The sequence below is a fragment of the Neoarthrinium moseri genome, assembly GCF_022829205.1.
Source record: "Neoarthrinium moseri strain CBS 164.80 chromosome Unknown scaffold31_Wmoseri_CBS_16480, whole genome shotgun sequence".
Taxonomy (NCBI): Eukaryota; Fungi; Ascomycota; class Sordariomycetes; order Amphisphaeriales; family Apiosporaceae; genus Neoarthrinium; species Neoarthrinium moseri.
Genome location: NW_026055145.1, coordinates 416,144 through 433,696, shown reverse-complemented (window position 1 = coordinate 433,696; position 17,553 = coordinate 416,144). Strand labels below are relative to the sequence as shown.

At 50.2% G+C, this 17,553-nt stretch overlaps 6 protein-coding genes across 6 annotated transcripts; 5 read left to right on the top strand and 1 right to left on the bottom strand.

Moving 5' to 3' along the window:
* Positions 1–130: 130 nt before the first annotated feature.
* JN550_007901 (uncharacterized protein) lies at positions 131–1,694 on the top strand (the record flags this gene model as incomplete). Its single annotated transcript, XM_049319803.1, has 2 exons — positions 131–285; positions 365–1,694. 2 exons carry the CDS (start codon positions 131–133, stop codon positions 1,692–1,694), a joined length of 1,485 nt encoding a protein of 494 aa, XP_049170257.1.
* Positions 1,695–2,549: 855 nt separating this feature from the next.
* On the top strand, positions 2,550–3,413 carry JN550_007900 (uncharacterized protein; the record flags this gene model as incomplete). The annotated part of the gene is made up of 1 exon (XM_049319802.1): positions 2,550–3,413. The coding sequence occupies one exon, from the start codon at positions 2,550–2,552 to the stop codon at positions 3,411–3,413; it is 864 nt and encodes a 287-aa protein (XP_049170256.1).
* Positions 3,414–5,751: 2,338 nt separating this feature from the next.
* JN550_007899 (uncharacterized protein) lies at positions 5,752–8,531 on the top strand (the record flags this gene model as incomplete). Its single annotated transcript, XM_049319801.1, has 8 exons — positions 5,752–5,878; positions 5,934–6,180; positions 6,237–6,370; positions 6,421–6,509; positions 6,564–6,676; positions 6,730–6,859; positions 6,915–7,081; positions 7,133–8,531. 8 exons carry the CDS (start codon positions 5,752–5,754, stop codon positions 8,529–8,531), a joined length of 2,406 nt encoding a protein of 801 aa, XP_049170255.1.
* A 1,895-nt stretch (positions 8,532–10,426) lies between these two features.
* Positions 10,427–12,180, top strand: JN550_007898 (uncharacterized protein; the record flags this gene model as incomplete). The annotated part of the gene is made up of 2 exons (XM_049319799.1): positions 10,427–10,930; positions 11,092–12,180. The coding sequence occupies 2 exons, from the start codon at positions 10,427–10,429 to the stop codon at positions 12,178–12,180; spliced, it is 1,593 nt and encodes a 530-aa protein (XP_049170254.1).
* A 1,508-nt stretch (positions 12,181–13,688) lies between these two features.
* On the bottom strand, positions 13,689–14,439 carry JN550_007897 (uncharacterized protein; the record flags this gene model as incomplete). Its single annotated transcript, XM_049319798.1, has 2 exons — positions 13,689–14,084; positions 14,191–14,439. 2 exons carry the CDS (start codon positions 14,437–14,439, stop codon positions 13,689–13,691), a joined length of 645 nt encoding a protein of 214 aa, XP_049170253.1.
* A 903-nt stretch (positions 14,440–15,342) lies between these two features.
* JN550_007896 (uncharacterized protein) lies at positions 15,343–16,731 on the top strand (the record flags this gene model as incomplete). Its single annotated transcript, XM_049319797.1, has 1 exon — positions 15,343–16,731. The coding sequence occupies one exon, from the start codon at positions 15,343–15,345 to the stop codon at positions 16,729–16,731; it is 1,389 nt and encodes a 462-aa protein (XP_049170252.1).
* Between the last annotated feature and the right edge of the window lie 822 nt (positions 16,732–17,553).

Sequence of the window (17,553 nt, the reverse complement as noted above, 5' to 3'; positions counted from 1 at the left end):
TAGATCACGTGCGGATCGGCTAGCAGAAATAAGGGCAGATCGTAGTCTCAATTTCAATGTTTTGCGCCTCTTCAGCTATTCTAAATGCAAACCACACAGAGATGAGAGGCCTGAGAGTGACAATGTAGCCATGGCAACACCATCCACAGCTCAGCCCACGCGATGGGCGCAGCAAAGCGACTGGGACCTCCATCGAGAGACCATTACAAACCTATACGGGCGACAGGGAATGACTTTGAAAGAAGTCAAACGGTGTATGGAAAGTGAGCACCACTTTTACGCAACGTAAGTTTTATCGACAGGTTCAACTTCCGTCTTGCTTCACCTCATCAAATATCTCCATAACGCTAACATGTCCTTCCAGGAATAAGCAATACAAGTGGCGGTTGAGCAAATGGGGGATCTACAAGAACTTCAACCTGGATAGAGTCAGCAAGATGGTACGCCAGGGCGCGAGCAGCTCTGGTAAACCAGGCGCACCTGCTCAAATTTTCAGAGCAGGCCTGGAAAAAAGGCTTCATTCCTACCTCAACCAGCTACCTGAGGAAAAATACCGCCTCTTGGCGAGTATTGGCGACCCATCTGCGAGTCAAGTTGCGGCGGCGCTGGCGGATTTTCAAGTGCCTGGCTCAATACTCACGTCCATTAGGTCACCTGATGACTTGCGAGTTATAGAGCGTTGCAAATACGCGATGCGACACTACGTTATTGGAGCAAGGGACTCAAAGATGTGGGTCCTCGACCCCAGCAGGACAATAATGCCCAATGAGTTGCAGTCGTCAATCTGGGAGCCGGGGGTCTTGGCGTCGACCCTCCTTTTGGAAGGTAAAACGCAAGAGGCTTTTCGAGTATTGCACAACCTCTTCAACGACTGCCGTCGGCACTTGGTACAACAGCAGCCTCTCCTGTTCATCTACGTCTACTTGGTGGCACTGCTATATTCCGAACGGCATCCAGAGCTCGCCACTTCCTTCACATCCTATCTTCGGGATTTGACGAAAATCCTCTATCCGACTCAGCACCCTCTGCGAACGCTGACCGACAGCATGCAGCACTTGGGACCTGCTCATATATTGGACTTTAGCCGTGTGATGCTAGAAGGTTACATTGAGGCCCTCCAGCACGAATTCGGTGCCTATAGCCTTGCAATGGCGTATGTGGTGCAATTCATCACCACCAAACTTGCTGTCGTAAAGAAGATGGAGTGGACAGTAGCTGAGGAGACCTTGCGTCAATATCTGAACAAACTTGAGGAGGAGTCTTCAGCCAAGACTGCGGGGCCTGCTGTCCTAGGGATGAAGAGAGCATTGGCTTGGATCTTATTCCATCAAGCGAGGTACTCCGAGGCACGTGAACTGTACACGGAGGTTGCGGTGGCAGCGGAGCAAGCAGATGAACACTCGGTTCGACTTCTGAGATCAATCGCGCTCATTAATCTCTCTGAGATAGCTTTGATCGAGGGCAACCACGAGGAAATCCTTCTGGCATTGAGCAGACAGATTCGCTGCATCAGAGATACGTTCGGTCCAAACGACACTAAGATGGTCTCTTCTCTGTTGACTCTAGAGACCTATCTTCGCAAAACGGGCGACGTGGAAACAGCAGATCGAATTCAGCGGGATTTTGAGGCCGTCATGGATCAGATCAGTGGTAATCTAGAAGATCTCAATATTTCGGTGAAGCGCGGTATATGATTGCCATCCAACCCTCGGGGAAACACCCGGAGTTGTTGACTCAGAAGCTACAGGATTTGGTAGTCAAAGGACATTGGGCTCGGGGGGTGCCTTTCTTATTTTTAATTTTGTTTTTTCTTAGATAGAAGAGACAAACTTCACATTGAAGCAATTCATGAGGAAATAGCTCCTAAATAGATACCCTTGCAGCTCTCCATTGCTTTTATTGACAATAAACTTCTAAGTTACTAAATCAACGACCAGTGCAGGTATGTGACAGTAGGTAAGAAAGCACTATGCACCGGAAAGGTGAGTAAACCTGCTCCGCATCTTCAGAACACCGGGCTGATGATTCGTTTGGGTACGAGGGCTTGAAAGGTCCGGGTGTATTGACAACCGCTGCTCACAACATCATAGGCATTTGTCGTTTTCAACGAAATGTGTGGCTCACGCTCGAGTGGCCTGGTCAGAACACAGCCCCAGGGGTCAATCGGGGAGTCCATAAGATACTTAGCTACACCGTTCTTCCCAACTAGGCTTCGCGTCAGCGGGATTTGCGTGAGTACAGGGCTGCTTAGCTCTGCACTATACCCAAATCAGTTACGCTTGAGTGGCTGACATGCAGTATCTTGGTACATCGGTTCCCTAACTAGGCTTCGCGTTTGACGGTGGGACCCGAGCATTCAGCCACATAGCCAGCCTAGCGCATGGCGATGCTCGCTAGACTTTGACGATCTTTCAGGAAACCTGAAGAGTGATAAATAGAACAACGCGCAACTTTTCTTTTTTGGAGAGCCTTCAAGTTACCATATCCTAGATACAGAGTCAGCTACACAATATACTTGCACTACTTTATCGATTTGCAGCACCTCCACTATGGAAAAGGCTCAAGAAGCATGTTTCTCAACGCCAGAGTATGACGCCCCACCTCCTGCGTACTCGGAAACAGAAACCTCGTATCAGGCACCGCCAGTGGATTCGAAAGATAGACTACGAGATGTTGAGCCAGCAAGTCGCACCAACCGACAGTTTCCGCCCTCTTTTAATGCATACTACCAAAAGAAATTGTCCATGACCATGCATTTGGGCGAGCACAGGGAACAGCCGCTCTTCGCCGTCAAGATGCATTCAGGCTGGCGAGGGAAACCGGGCATCGTTCTGCACGGCGGCCCGAGCAGTGATGACCCTGTGCTGGCATCTGCCGTCAACAAGAGCTATTGGAGCAGGCATACAACAGTAACACTACCGCCGTTGCCGGACTCGCCTTCGGAGAGTTGCAGCGAGTTTATGCAGACCCACACAAGCTTGAAGACCCTAACATACAAATTCGCCGTGGAAGTTGGCGACGGCCCGAACGCGCACCGTGAAGATTTTGAGTGGCGGCATAGTCGCGGGGCGGAAATCCGGGGCCTTGATAAGCACAGCTGGGGGTGGAAACTTGCGCGCTTAGGAGCTTGTTCGCAGGGATCGGGTGGAGAGAGAAACGAAAGATCACTGGGAGAGACCAGCGATGGCAAAGAGGTCGTGGCAGTTTGGGCACAGAACTCTGGGTGGAGTCTGACAAAAGCATACAAGTTCGAGTTCGTGGGGGCAGGTCTTACTGGAGAGATGGGCGAGAGGTGGGCTCTCATGGCCGTGATCACGGCTTTGAGGATTTGGCACATAGAATGGACTGCACAAAATGCGGCTGCTGGCTCTTCATCAGGTGCTGCAGCAGGAGCGGCGGCAGCGGCAGCATAAATAGAAAGAATTTCGCCCCAGAATATGTACTCAACAGTTGCTCTCCAGTCTTCCACGCGACCGCTTCGGAGTGGAAGCATGTTGTGAAACCAAAGGCTGTATCTAACAATTCATGATCGCAGAATTCCAACACTAGAAAAAAGAAACCTCTTAGAATCAAGAGGTCACCAGTTCATGGCTGGGCTCCCCCTTGCCGCAAAGTCATGCTTGATATTCATCGATTATGGTATGTGCATTTACAATCAGTATACCACAATTTATACCGTCAGGATACTTCCCATCTTCGAACTCGGGAGTTTTGCAACGAGTACAGCAAACGGCACTCCAATGGGACCAAATCTAGCCAAGCGGCATGCTTCCAGCGAAAGACTCTCACATTGACAACACAATGCTGGGAGTCTTATGGAAATTGCGGTGGAAACAATTGGCTTTCGGCTCCAACAGCGCGATTGGGATAAATCCTGGCGGCGTGTCTCTTGTGTTCTATCGGCCATCACCTTTTTCAGGCAGACATGTCTAAGCACGTCGTATTTTCAGTCAACTTCGCTCTCGATGAACTGGGCGCTGGCGGATTGGTCTATGATCTAAGCTTTCCAGGCTCACATAGCTTTGTTATTCAATTTGTTACGCTGAGTCAGAGCCGATGATACTCTACCACCAGTTTGTATCAATTGAAATGGCTATTCTGGCGTTTTATAGTTGCCACTTAGAGTATTCATGGTAGTTTTGGTTATCTACTGTGCGTTAGCACGATGTTCTTGATGCTGTCCTCAGTAGCAGAGTCTTGAAATGCGGCAGGGAGCCTTTTCTGAAAGCCACGGTTCACGGCTACGCAGCCTACCAAACCCTTATTCTCGATGTGCTACCCCTTTTCGGCGACGGGCCTTTGTATGGCTCAAGTAGATCCCTATATTGAAACATTGCACTCAGGTCATCGTTTCTCACTACATCTGCACTGCCAGTATGGCGCCCGAAAACCTAGCAGAAGTACTGTTTGGCATTCTATGAATTGAGTAAAATTTCGGCGTCAAGTGGCCTGAGTGAAAGTACTTCTCATGTGTCTTAAGGCCATAACTTTTGTATCCAGACCTCGACTTTATATGCGAATCGAAATTGATGATAGCCATTGTTGGCATGTTGAAAAGGGACTATGCTTGGTTCTGGCAGAAACATTGTGACGTTCACGTCCACTTTTACTGCTATTCTCAAATTATTTCTAGGCTGGCAAATAAAATCAGGTTTTACTGTATTCCTATTATACAAATATCCCGAACTTTTTTCCCCAGCCCACTTGAAAGCGTAACATTCAATATTCTATTAGTATATACACAAGAATCGGTGCATTTCGGCTTTTTATAGTGCTTAATTCCAGGTTCGAATACACAAAACTGTTACAGGGAAGCAACAAGGCTGGTATATAGCTAATGCAAGAACGTCAAGGACGCAAGGACAGCAACTTTGCCGTTGGATACCTGACAAATGAACTCCTCGGTTAGGTATTACCAGCATATGTGTGTCATCAGATTCCAGCAGGGTCCTGAAGACCCTGGTCATTGGTCTTGAGCCGGCGTTCCTGTCCCCATCACTGGCCTCGGTACGGGTAAACAACGGTTTGCCCAGTTCTAGAAAGGTGATTAAACAAAATGCGCCTGCCGATCCTAGTGCCGACGCCATGCCGTCGGGTATGGCTCCTTGCCTAGCGCCTACTGAGCCAAGGGCGTTCCCCGCAATCATCCAATGCTTGCTCCATATCCGTCCCCATATTCTCCGCACTTCTCCAGATTACTAACCTCCTATAGCGGTCATCCCCGGCGGTAGGCGCACGTGGTTAGGTAAACCTGGCTTGCTTAGTCCGGAACGTGCCGCCGTTGGGTTCGCGAGACGAGAGAGGGAAGTTTGGATCGACTAGGTAAGCTGAAAAGGCCCGAATGAGGTTCTAGTCCCTCCAAGGTGCCCGGTGTTTTGCCGTAACTTGATCTGTGTTACGAGTCTTTCACGATCCCGAAGATGCAAGAACTGAGTAATTTTGCAATTCCCCCGCACAAAATGTCCGGGGTCTTTGAGTCTGATAGGCTGTTCGAGACATGGATGGCTCATGTGCCATGCTGGCAGGGAGAAGTGGGTAGTCTTGGCCAACGCCTTACCGGCTTCCAGGGAACAGGCCGGAATTATGTTTGGTGCCGGTCGAGATGAGGTTCAAATGATGCGTGACGGCAAGACCCCATTTGCATAAAGTCGCAGTGTGGCCGCGCGTATGTGTTCCTGACGTGGATGATCCCTTTCCCATTCCAGTTCTCTCAGCAAAGTAACGCCGTAAACTTATAGCGTTGTACTAAGGATGCTGAGCTCGAATCTCCGGAGCCTTCTCTGGCTGCTCAGCCTAAACGGGGCAGTCATCGCGCAAGAGGATGTCATCAGTAGCGATGACTTTTTTTATGGCCATTCTGACCCTGTGTATCCTACCCGTGAGCATGCATCCCGTGAATGCAAAAAGAGTTGTCGACTAATTCTACTTTACAGCGGAACTGACAGAGGCTGGGCCATGGGCTGCAGCCGTAGCGAAGGCGAGGAATCTTGTCGGCCAATTGTCTATTGAAGAGAAAGTCAACTTGACTGGAGGAGTCACGTCCTCGACTGGCTGCTCTGGATTTGTGCCCGGCATTGAACGGGTTGGCTTTCCTGGCTTGTGTCTTGCTGATGCCGGCCAAGGAGTTCGGAACACTGATTACGTCCATTCTTGGCCATCTGGTATCCACGTTGGTGCTAGGTGAGCATTTTCTGAGTACAACATTTGAAACCGAAAAACTGATCCGAGTTTGTTAGTTGGAACAAAGACTTAACTCGACAGCGAGCTGAGTTTTTGGGCCATGAGGCACGTACGAAAGGCGTTAATGTTCTGCTCGGGCCGTGTATTGGCCCCATAGGCAGAGTAGTGGAAGGAGGAAGGAATTGGGAAGGTAAGGGTCCTCAAAGATCTCGATGGCTTGACTGACTAGATATAACATAGGCTTCTCTATTGACCCCTACTTGTCTGGTGGTTTGGTCTATGAGACTGTCTCTGGTGTGCAAAGTGCCGGTGTTATAACAAGCACAAAGGTACGTAGACAAGCTCTATATTCCCGATCAAATTTCAATTGACCAGCGCTGTAGCATTTTATTGCCCAAGAGCAAGAGACACACCGACTACAAACCAGTAGCGGGGCTCTCGTAGAGTCCGTCTCATCCAATGTGGATGACAAGACGATCCACGAGCTATACCTATGGTGAGGGCAATCTACCTTAGATGATAGCAATGAGACTAACGTTATGCTAATAGGCCATTTGCGGAAGCAGTTCGCGCCGGGACCGGAAATATCATGTGCTCCTTCAACCGACTTAATAACTCATACGCTTGCCAGAACAGCAAGGGGCTGAATGGCCTTCTGAAGGGGGAGCTAGGGTTTCAAGTTTGTTCACCTAACCGTCGCCCACATAAGAACTTTTCAAGCTGACTTAAAAAAGGGTTGGGTCGTATCCGACTGGGGCGCTCAGATGTCTGGGGTCGCTAGCGCTCTTGCCGGTCTTGACGTTGCAATGCCAAGCGGCGACGGCAAATGGGGTGGTAACCTGACGCTTGCTGTCAATAATGGAAGCGTTCCAGAGAGCCAATTAGACAACATGGCCACTAGGTGAGCCATCTACCCATAGCTATCTCCCCTAATTGTTGCTTACGTACGTAGGATCCTGGCGTCATGGTTTCAGATGAAGCAAGACCAGCCCGACTACCCTGCGCCAGGATTTGGTATGCCCGCTGACCTCGCAGCACCGCATGAGGTTGTTGATGCGAGAAACCCAAAGGCCCGTGTAACGCTCTTCGATGGAGCAGCAGAAGGGCACGTACTGGTGAAAAACGTCAACGGCGCTCTCCCGCTAGAGTCGGCAAAGATGAAGCTCATATCCATGTTCGGCTATTCAGCAAAGGCACCCAACAGAAACAACCAGGAGCTCAAGAAAGACGGCGAGTTTTTCACCGCATGGAGTATGGGTACCTCTTCAGCGAACAACACGGAGTTGAACAAGGCTTTCTTTGGAGATCTGAACCTGAGCACTTCTGCCATTGCACCCAATGGCACTCTCGTATCTGGTGGTGGTTCAGGCGCGACCGCCCAGAACCTGATCAGCGCCCCTTATGACGCGCTTGTTGCCCAGGCTTACGAAGATGGAACTGCTCTCTTCTGGGATTTTGAGTCGGGGTCACCACTTGTGAACCCAACATCTGATGCTTGTATTGTAGTTGGTAATGCCTGGGCTGCGGAAGGCTACGATCGACCGGCGCTTCGGGATGACTTTACGGATGGCCTAATCAACAACGTTGCAGATCAGTGTGCAAACACTATCGTCGTCTTCCACAATGCTGGAGTCCGTTTGGTGGACACTTTTGTTGATCACCCCAATGTGACAGCGATTATCTTTGCGCATCTTCCTGGTCAGGAGAGTGGAAAGGCATTGATATCACTGCTTTACGGAAAGACCAACCCTTCAGGACGTCTGCCCTATACTGTCGCCAGAAATGAGTCAGACTATGGCTCGCTCGAGAAGCCTGACAAAACACTTGCCCCGGATATGTACCAAGCGTTCCCGCAGTCCAACTTCACGGAGGGTGTATTCATTGACTACCGTCATTTCGATGCCCAGAACATTACCCCGCGCTACGAGTTCGGATTCGGGCTAAGCTACACAACTTTTCAGTATTCGAACCTTGCTGTATCGAAGACGGGTACCGCTGTGGGGCCCTATCCCACGGGTCCTGTCGTTGAGGGCGGACATGCTGATTTGTGGGAGATCATTGCAAACGTTACTGCTCAGGTCAGCAATGTTGGGGATCGAGACGGTAAGGAGGTTGCCCAGCTCTATGTTGGCATTCCAGGTGAGGGTGTTCCGGTCAAGCAGTTACGAGGATTTAATAAGCCGTCGATCAAGGCTGGCGAAACAGTGTGTATCACATTCGGCCTCACCAGGAGAGATCTGAGTGTATGGGACGTTGATGCCCAAAAGTGGCTACTGCAAGAAGGCACATATAGTATCTCGGTTGGAAGAAGCAGCAGGGATCTCCCCTTGATCGGAACTCTAGATATCTGACAGAATGTGCTGCAAGTGGGTTGGCTACACAAGAGGCACTAGATCATAAAAACTTGAGGAAATCGATTATCAGATGCAACATGAACACTGTTGTGAACTGCTTGGGTATTCACAGCAACATAACTTCGAATCAAACTGAATTTTTAGGGATCAAATAAACGAAGATATGTTTCGCGGCCCGGGAAAACGATGGCCTAGCTGCTCGTATGCGGCCCCTGTCGAGGGCATCAGGGCTGGTACGGTTGAAGTCCACACTTGATACTGCATCGACTGTTTGGGGCAAGGTTATTCCCCCCTCTAACCTAGGTGCAAGCTTAATTTATTCATTTCTCATATAGGAAAGATTAGATTCCACCCAAAGATGGATGAGATCTTCAGACTCGTATTTTAACCTCAGGCTTAACGCTCAAATCGACCAGGCCCTCGAAAGCGTGCAAATAGCAATGAGAGAAAGCGGGTGGTTAGGAATAGCTGCAAGTCTTCCTAGCTACTGCATTTCACGTGCCTATCAATGAGGAAGACGTAGTAGCAGCTACCGGAAACTTCAAAGAAAGGGCGCCGGACCATAACCCATGAAGAAATGTGCAAGCATGTCAAAGCTTGCCAAACACGACATGAGGGTGGAGGTCGAGATTGTTGCGCGCGATGTTGAGTCAGCAATATTGACGAGAAAGGGTATGAACTGGCAGCAGGTTGTCTACATACAGTAGACGTCTGCACGTACAGAGAGGCAATGTACACCAGAGCAGAACCTAATCTCGTCAAGCAAAAAGCTTGACGGATTAAGAAGCCGGGTAGTAATCAATAAAGATAGACTCGACATACGTATGCCTGCGCCACATGCACCTGCAGACTGTTGAGCACTAGAACTACTGTAGCTTCATAAAAGTATGTATGTATTACTTGCGTCCCGTCAAGGTCGTGTTGATTTTGTCCGCCATTTAATGCACCTGAGCGTATGAGGCAGCTGTAAGATATGTGTGCATATGACCCTTGTCTAGAGCTGCAAAAGCCGAAATAAGCTTGAATTTTTCATCCAATCAGTTAATGAGTAACATGATAACGCAAGAAGTTTCCTCAAGAACCATGTACTCGCAGAGTAAGCATTGAATCTTCCTGTTCTCTATGCCAAGATTGTGGCGCTTTGTACGGTAGCATTCAATGTCTAATTATAGACACATCTCGACTGACATCAACGGCCATGGAATTCGGAGTACACATGTTTCCCACAGAGGCGTATCGTATAGTTCACTGTATGCAGCTTGGTGGAATGAGACAGCATCCCCCTGTCAAGCCACTAAGCCGAAGAACATGCTGATCGAGCTTACTAGCCACGGATCTGAGTACCAGGCCTCGGATCAGGGCGGGAACTAGGATGAGTTGGCAGGTGGCGCACCCTCTCAGCATGCAGAAGACTCTCCGGCCCTTCGAAGCGGCTAACATTGATTGGCCCAGCGCTCGTAATTGGAGCGAAATTCCGGGCTTGACCCCTGATTCGCAAAGGAGGCTGAAAGCTCGGCTCTCGATTGGCATACGATAGTTGGTGATTGTTCAGTAGATGTTAAAGCTTACGACTCCTGCTGGTAGATTAGCTACCCTCATAAGGATTCGGTTAGGATTCTGATGTGCGTCTTTTCTTACCATGATGCATAACCGAAAAATCAATAAACGCATTCTGGGAATGCGCATGCTCCCATTGTCAGTAGCACCTTTGGCACCATCTCTTCCTCTCACGAATTCTGGATCATAAGGTTCGGCAGAAGTGCTAGATCATTCGACGCCTTATAAAAGTAGCATCTACCCGCAGCCTGGAACAGTCCTTTCGGCTTCCCTTGTCATCTGAATCTCATCCATAGTTTGAGTAGACAGCGTTGTTATATTTTCCCTTCACCAGGATGCGTGTTACACTTCCTTTTCTTGGCTCACTTGCTCTATTGCACAGAGTCTCGGCCCAATGCCAAGAAGTAATACCCGCCCAATATGCTGGGACACCGTTCACCAACAGTTTGAAGACGAACCATGCGTTGTCCAACATCACATTTTTCAAGATTAGAGACCCCTCCGGCCAACATATCTGCACTTCAGATGCTTCTAGCGATTTCAGTCTGCTGAACTACATCTCGCTAAATTCCACAGGGAAAAGGTTGCAGAACAATGAAATAAAACGGCTTGTCATTGTTGTGTCAGGAGCACAGGCGGACGCATGGGCCTACCACAAGGACATGATTAATGCTTTGCAAGCTATGAAAGACAGCTCGATTACAACGGATAATGTGGCTATCCTGGCACCGTACTTCCCTAACGACAACCATGCCGGTACAGGATTCCCCTACAATTCTGCTGGGACCACTCCAAATGCGAAGTACCCATCTCCCGCACTGGTATGGTATGGCTCAGATGTAAGTCAGCTTTCCATTGCAACTTTTCGAAACTGAAAAGAAAAGGGTGAAGCCTAGAAGACCGTTCATTTTCAACATACTATGTATTCTGCAAGGTAGAGCTTGACAGGGATCTCTGTCGCGCTGTGATTGAAACCGATACTAATGCAGAACCTTTGCAGTGGGGTGGTGGTGCCAACAATCAGTACCCGCCGCGTCTAAAGACGGTGTCTGCCTACGATGTGCTGGATCAACTTATCCAGTACTATGCAAACACTGCGATATTTCCGAATATCAAGCAAATAGTCGTCTCTGGTCACTCTATGGGAGCGCAGATGCTGCACCGTTACGCGGCGGTAGGCAAGACCAGGGCGCAACTCGGTGTTACCGTTCCTGTGAGCATCTACATTGGAAATCCCAGCAGTGAGACTCGCTTCACCAGTGACCGACCACTATCAACGGGCAAGTGCTCCAGCACATTCAACGACTGGCGTGAAGGTCTGGATAAATACAGTGCTTATGGCGCGGCTCATGGGGGAGAGCTTACGTACAACGCCGAGCTGATTGCGCAAGGTGGTGATGCCGTGTTGGCTAACTATAGGGGGAAGACCGTAGCCCATGGGCGTGGTATTTTGGATCGTGGCGACTATTCCGAAGGTCTCTGTGCACCATACACAACGGGAAAGGATCGTCACGAGCGGTTCTTCAAGTTCCTGGAGAAATGGCCTCCATTGTGTCCTGATCCGGCAGCAGATGGCTGCCACACGGTCGACTTCGTGAGCACCACACATAACAACAAGGAGATGTTCACGTCGCCAGCAGGCTGGGCACGGCTGTTCCGGGACAATTTCAACGGAGACAACTCCAAAGCTTACGACTTCGGCTATCCTCGCCACTCTGAGGTGGACGACCCATACCCAGACCCGGCTCAGGCAGGAGCTCCCCTCACGTCTACAGACACTAACACGTATGCTGGTGGGAAGACACACCGTGGTTGCTTCACCGATGTGGACAATGCTCAATCGGTTGCCACATTGACTGTAGTGGGTTACAGTGGGAATCTGAACACCCGTACCTACTGCGCGAATACCTGTACGCAGAAGGGTTACACCATTGCGGGTCTGCGAGACTCGACTTGCTATTGCGGGAACTCTCTTGGATCACAAACTGTGCGTGTTGTTACGTCATCTTGCTACAACAAGTGCCCAGGCGACTCCAGCTTGTGTGGTACTACGAATCGTCTATCGATTCTCTCTAGCGTTGATGTCTAACGGGGTAGATTTCACAATTATTTCTTGGATAGGGTGTCGGGATTTCGGGTCCCACTTATTGATAGTGTCTTTGTGCAATCAACATAACATTAGTGAGAAAACTTAAAAGGCTTGGCCAAGTTTATGACATTAATACATGGTCTAGTCAGCAGCAGGGCATTTTCAAGTAGTTCAGGGTCGTGATACACACCTATGTTCAGATTGACTGCAACGCGTGCAGTAGTCAATATGCCAGGGCGCGGATGGTTTATGCCATCAATAACCTTGGTTTAATTTTTCTTCTAAGTATTATTCTATCAACACTGGAAACTGTCTCAGTTACACTGTCCGTCTTTGAAGAACGGCTAAGAAAGAAAAGAAAAGACATTTCACAAATTGCCTGGCGTAGCTCATTCACATTTTTGATTTAGTATACTGAGTGTGGTATCGATCAAATTGTTGGAACATAGTAACCCAACATACATCGAGAGATTCTTGTCCGTGGTCGTGGCAGTAGCTATGGTTGGTTAGAAAGAGAAGACTGATAGCTATACAATGTGTTTTGATTCGAAAGAAGCGTGTATATATAAGCAGTGAGTGATTATAATGTGAAACTGTTTGCATCAAAATACTTAACAGACTTGAGAGAGAAGAAGCGTGACGTGATCTATATTCATGTACATTAAAGCAGACAACTTGTCGCTAGAGGATGAGTCAGTCTATGCTGTCACCATCACCGTTCTCTTACACATTATGAAATGCCCCAGATGATAATCGCAGTCCAATGATGCCATTTCCATTGACTCACTTGTGGGACCTGATAAACCCCTTCAAAATTTCGGTAGAATTAGTTGGTAGGCCTATGCAATCATCCGCTGACGAACCCGACCAACCTCTCGAAATATAGTGTCGACGTCGTAGGCGTCACACAAACCAGATCTGCTGATCATTGCGTACTAAATAGTGAGCTCGGGCTGGTGAGATGTGGTATAGAATTGTGGCTTAAGAAGTTGTGGCTGTGCTTTTCGCGTTTTTACTTATTTAATTTCCCTCTTTTCCGTAGATTTTAATACACCATCGCACTTTTTGCCTTCATTTCACGACTATTCGGTTTGGCGACCGTCGATTTATACGTCTATTTAAGCCACACGAACAATGTACGTTCGATTCGTCGACACTGACGAGGAGGACTGCGTTGGCTGAGGTTGTGTTACTTGGAATATGGCCCAAGAGCACCTCTCCAGTTCAATAGCTGCTTATCTCACTGCTATTGTGGTGGTACGCGTCTCACATTCTGCAGGTGATCCGTTTCCCAGATGAGCTGGAGTAAAGAGAGAGCCACGGACAGAAAATAGACTCTATTTCGAACCATAGTTTCATGTAAAAGGAATTAAGGTCTCTAGTAAGGATAGTACAGTGTAGACATTTTGCTAGAAGACGACTATTAACTAGATTCAGTATGCCGCGAATTGGAATCTATCACCCCCGATCAGGTGTCAGGTATAGAAGGCTGCAATGACAAGCAATCTTTAGACCAGACTCCAGATAGTTAGGCCTAGCGCTCCGAGTACTCCACCCACCGCTGCTTGTAGTCCAGGGGCGGTATTGGGAGTGGACGACGGTGAACTGCTGGCTGAGGTTGAGCTGGGTGACCCACTGTTGGTTGCCGTGCCAGAAGGGGAAGTAGTAGTGCTGCCATTAGTGCCACCAGTGCTGGAGGTTATCTGCCCCCCGAATGCAGCAGCAGAATCACCGGCCTTGCCAGTGAAGGAAGCGGCCTTCTTGCGATAGTCCTCGAGGCCGCCGTTTTTGTCATCCGCGGGCGGGTTAATGACACCAACCATGCCTTGACTGCAATGATTGCCCTGCGAGCAGTAGAACCAAATAGGGTTGGTGTTGTTTACTGTTATTTGGAAGACGGATTTCTGTACCCGGAGTTAGGGGATAGGTAGATAGATCGTTGCTTGTAAGTTGGACAGTAGGGCGAAGGGAGCGCAATGGATATGCTGTATGCAAGATGTGCTAACTTACGCTTTCTCCATCGCTAACGGGAAAGTATCCGGAGTAGAAACCGTTCGACTTTGCTAGCTGGCATGGGGTATCATAGTCGCTCTGGACTACACTGTGATTCTTGGCATAGAAATGATACTCGATGATGTCTCCTTGTGCAGCCCGGACATTGTTTGGGTTGAAGACGAGTCCACCGGAGCCACCGACCTCGATTTTGTGGACTTCAGCAGCTACTGCGCCAGCAAGAGCAAGAATACCAATGGACTTCATGTTGTAGGCAAGCAGACTTGATTTATTTTAGAGGAATTGAACTCTCGTCGATGGTGGCTTCTATCTTGCACGGAAAGGAGGCGGAATGATGAGGGATCTCCCTCGGTATTTAAACACACCTCCCAAATACTTGCGAATGTACCACGGCAGCTGCTGAGGACTCGATGAAACTCATGAAACAAAGCTCACTAAGCTGGGAAAGCCAATGGCGTCCATCTGTGCAACGACATGTTCCTCGAAATGGAAAATGAGACCCCAGAGTTCTGGGCTAGCCTGCCGGATCCCAGAGCCGGGGCGTACAAGGGGCCTAGGCTGACGCTGGCGGGAGGCAAGCTGGCAAGCCATCATGCACTCCGCCTCAGCTGGGCCTAGCCAACCAAAGCTGGCGTCAGGCTCTGACCTCATGTGCTACGATTACCAATGATGACGGGAATAGTAAGTGCCACGGTGGGCATCAGCCCAATAGAGGGATTGAGAAAGGTTTTGGGGGCGCTTCATTGCCCCTTTGCGGAATGGCCCCCAGTGCTGAGTCCTATGCAGAGTGTTGAAGTTGAAATAGGATGGGTAACTACATAACTACGTACCTAGTTTTAGTCGGCTTGTCCTGTATGTGCCAGTACCATCTATACCTAGGTACCCAGTACTCCCTCCCACTTGGGGCACTAAACGGCTGGGGCAGCCCGCCAAGAGAAACTCGCAGTTGGCGTCCGAGTCGGGGCTGGGGGCCTGTGCACCACTGATAAGAGCTACGATAAGCTGATCCCTGGAGGACCCGACCAAATTTTTGGGCCGGAAGCGCCTCCAGTATCCCTGAGAATCGGATCCGATCTCGTTGCCATCGTCGTCCCATCCTTCTTCCAAACGCGCAGCCTGACCTGACCGTCAACTCTGCAGCCGTCAACCATGGCCGACCCCAAACCCCCAACAGCTCCTAATGCCAGTGCCCCAGCAGCCGCCGCTGCCCCAGCGGCCTCCTCGTCGGCCGCGACTTACAAGGCACCGGCCCCGAACCCGGCCCTCCGCATGATGGGCCTGCCGAACCTCCCCAAGAAGCTCCCCTCGCGCAATTGGATGATCTTCTGGACTCTGACGGCCGCCTTCTCGGGAGCCATCATCTACGACAAGAGAGAGAAGAAGCGCGCGACTGCGAGGTGGAGCAAGGCTGTCGCGCACCTCGCCAAGGAGCCCGTCAAAGACCCCAACCAACTTCAACGGAAGCTGACCATCTTCCTCGAGAGCCCGCCGACTGAGGGTTTGAGGGTGGCGCAGGACCACTTCACCGAGTACGTCAAGCCCGTGCTGGCTGCGTCGGGCCTGGATTGGGAGTTCGTGCAGGGCCGCAGAGAGGGAGACGTCAGGGCTGCCGTGGCCGAGAAGATACGGCGGACAAGGCGTTTGGCTGAGGGCGTCCCCAGCGAGGAGCAGGAGCCTACTGGGGAGGAGATCGTTGCAGGAATCAGACAGCGGAATGGCACCCCCGACTGGGACGGTATCAACGGAGACGTCGTGATCGGCCGCCATACGTGGAAGGAGTATGTCAGAGGCATACACGAGGGCTGGCTGGGGCCATTGACTGCACCACCCGTACCCGAAGCCCCCAAGCCAGAGATCCCAGCCGAGGTCCCAGCCGAGACAACAGAAGGCGAGGACGTGAAGAAGGCGGAAGAGAAGAAGGAGGAGGAGAAGGAAAAGAAGCCCGAGAGGCCACCACAGCCCGTGCCTTACAACACCGTCGACGACTACCCCGCCGCCCCCCTGCCGATTTATATTCCTCCCGAGTTCTTTCCCTCTACACAGATTCAATTCCCCCATATTTTGGGCTTTTCAAACACCTTCATCAGACTAGGCCGCTTCTTGAACCGCCGCCGTCTCGCAGACGACATCGGCCGAGAGGTCGCCGCTGTCTGTCTGGCTCACGCGCGCGAGTACAAGGCAGACACCATTGGTTCTGAGTCAGAGTGGGAAGCTGCCTTGGAGAACGAGGAGAAGGACTGGCCCAAATCCGTGTGGAAGGACGACAAGCCAAAGGAGACGGAGAAGCCCAGCGAGGATTCCAATGCCGTCACAAAACTGCCAGAGGAGAAGATCTGGACCAAGCCCATTGTGATGGACTCGAGAGTGTCGGCTCGTATGCGCCGCTTTGAGCTGCAGCCGGAAGACGAGGCACGTGCCAGGGAGATCGTCGTGCCCGAGGAGGAGATCGAGGGCTGGATCAAGGGCAGCCTGCGGAGCTTGTACCGCTGGGCCGTGTCGCCTCCTCCGCCTCGGCCTTGGTCGTCCGATGAAATGTGAGCAGATCGTAGCCGATTGCCATGTTCATCTTGTTGGATTAACTGTACGATATGGATACCATCTGATGCATTTTCGGGTAGCCTAGGTGTGGAGTATTTTATGTTAATGGGGTTTATAGACGACAAGCTACTAAAGCGGTTGACTGTAGATAGAAGTGGCACCCTCACTCTGCCGCGTTTGCGTGTTTTAACACGTCCTTGTACAATCAATCACGCCTCTCATTAGATCCGTATGCGTTTCCAAGTGACTCCTTGCTGAGAACAATATGCTCTGTGGCTATGTTTACGTTCTACTGCCAGAGTCCCATTGGCTAGCTACACTTTGACCTCTCGTAAATTGTCATGTGTTTGCCATGACATATTACAAGCCTTAGCCAGGTTGGTAAAGGTAGACAGTGTGAAATAAATCATTGACGCCTATTTAGCTGCTAGGAAAGTATTTGTAGTAGACGGATAGATAGAAGCGAAAGGCCACAGGGACACTGAGCAGCTCGTATCTCAGAAAAAGAGAAAGGCAGGTGATCTCAAGGGTGTAGAATCCTCACCAAAACGGAAACCAGGAGTGAAAAGGGAGGAGGCGAAAAACATATTGGTAGGATTCGATCCTCAAACTGGCAAAAAAAGCCCTTCCCAGCCGAAAGTAGGGTCATGTCCCAGAACGTGGCCTGCTCATCCTATGCTCTAAGTGCGGACTGGGCTAGTCGAAAAACCCTGCCACAGTTTTATCGTTGTCAGCAGGACGGTGTTCATAAACCACCAGACTAATCTGGCAGCCCAAGTGGACGTGGAGGCCCGCGCCATCCTGCTGCGTTGAAAATGGGCG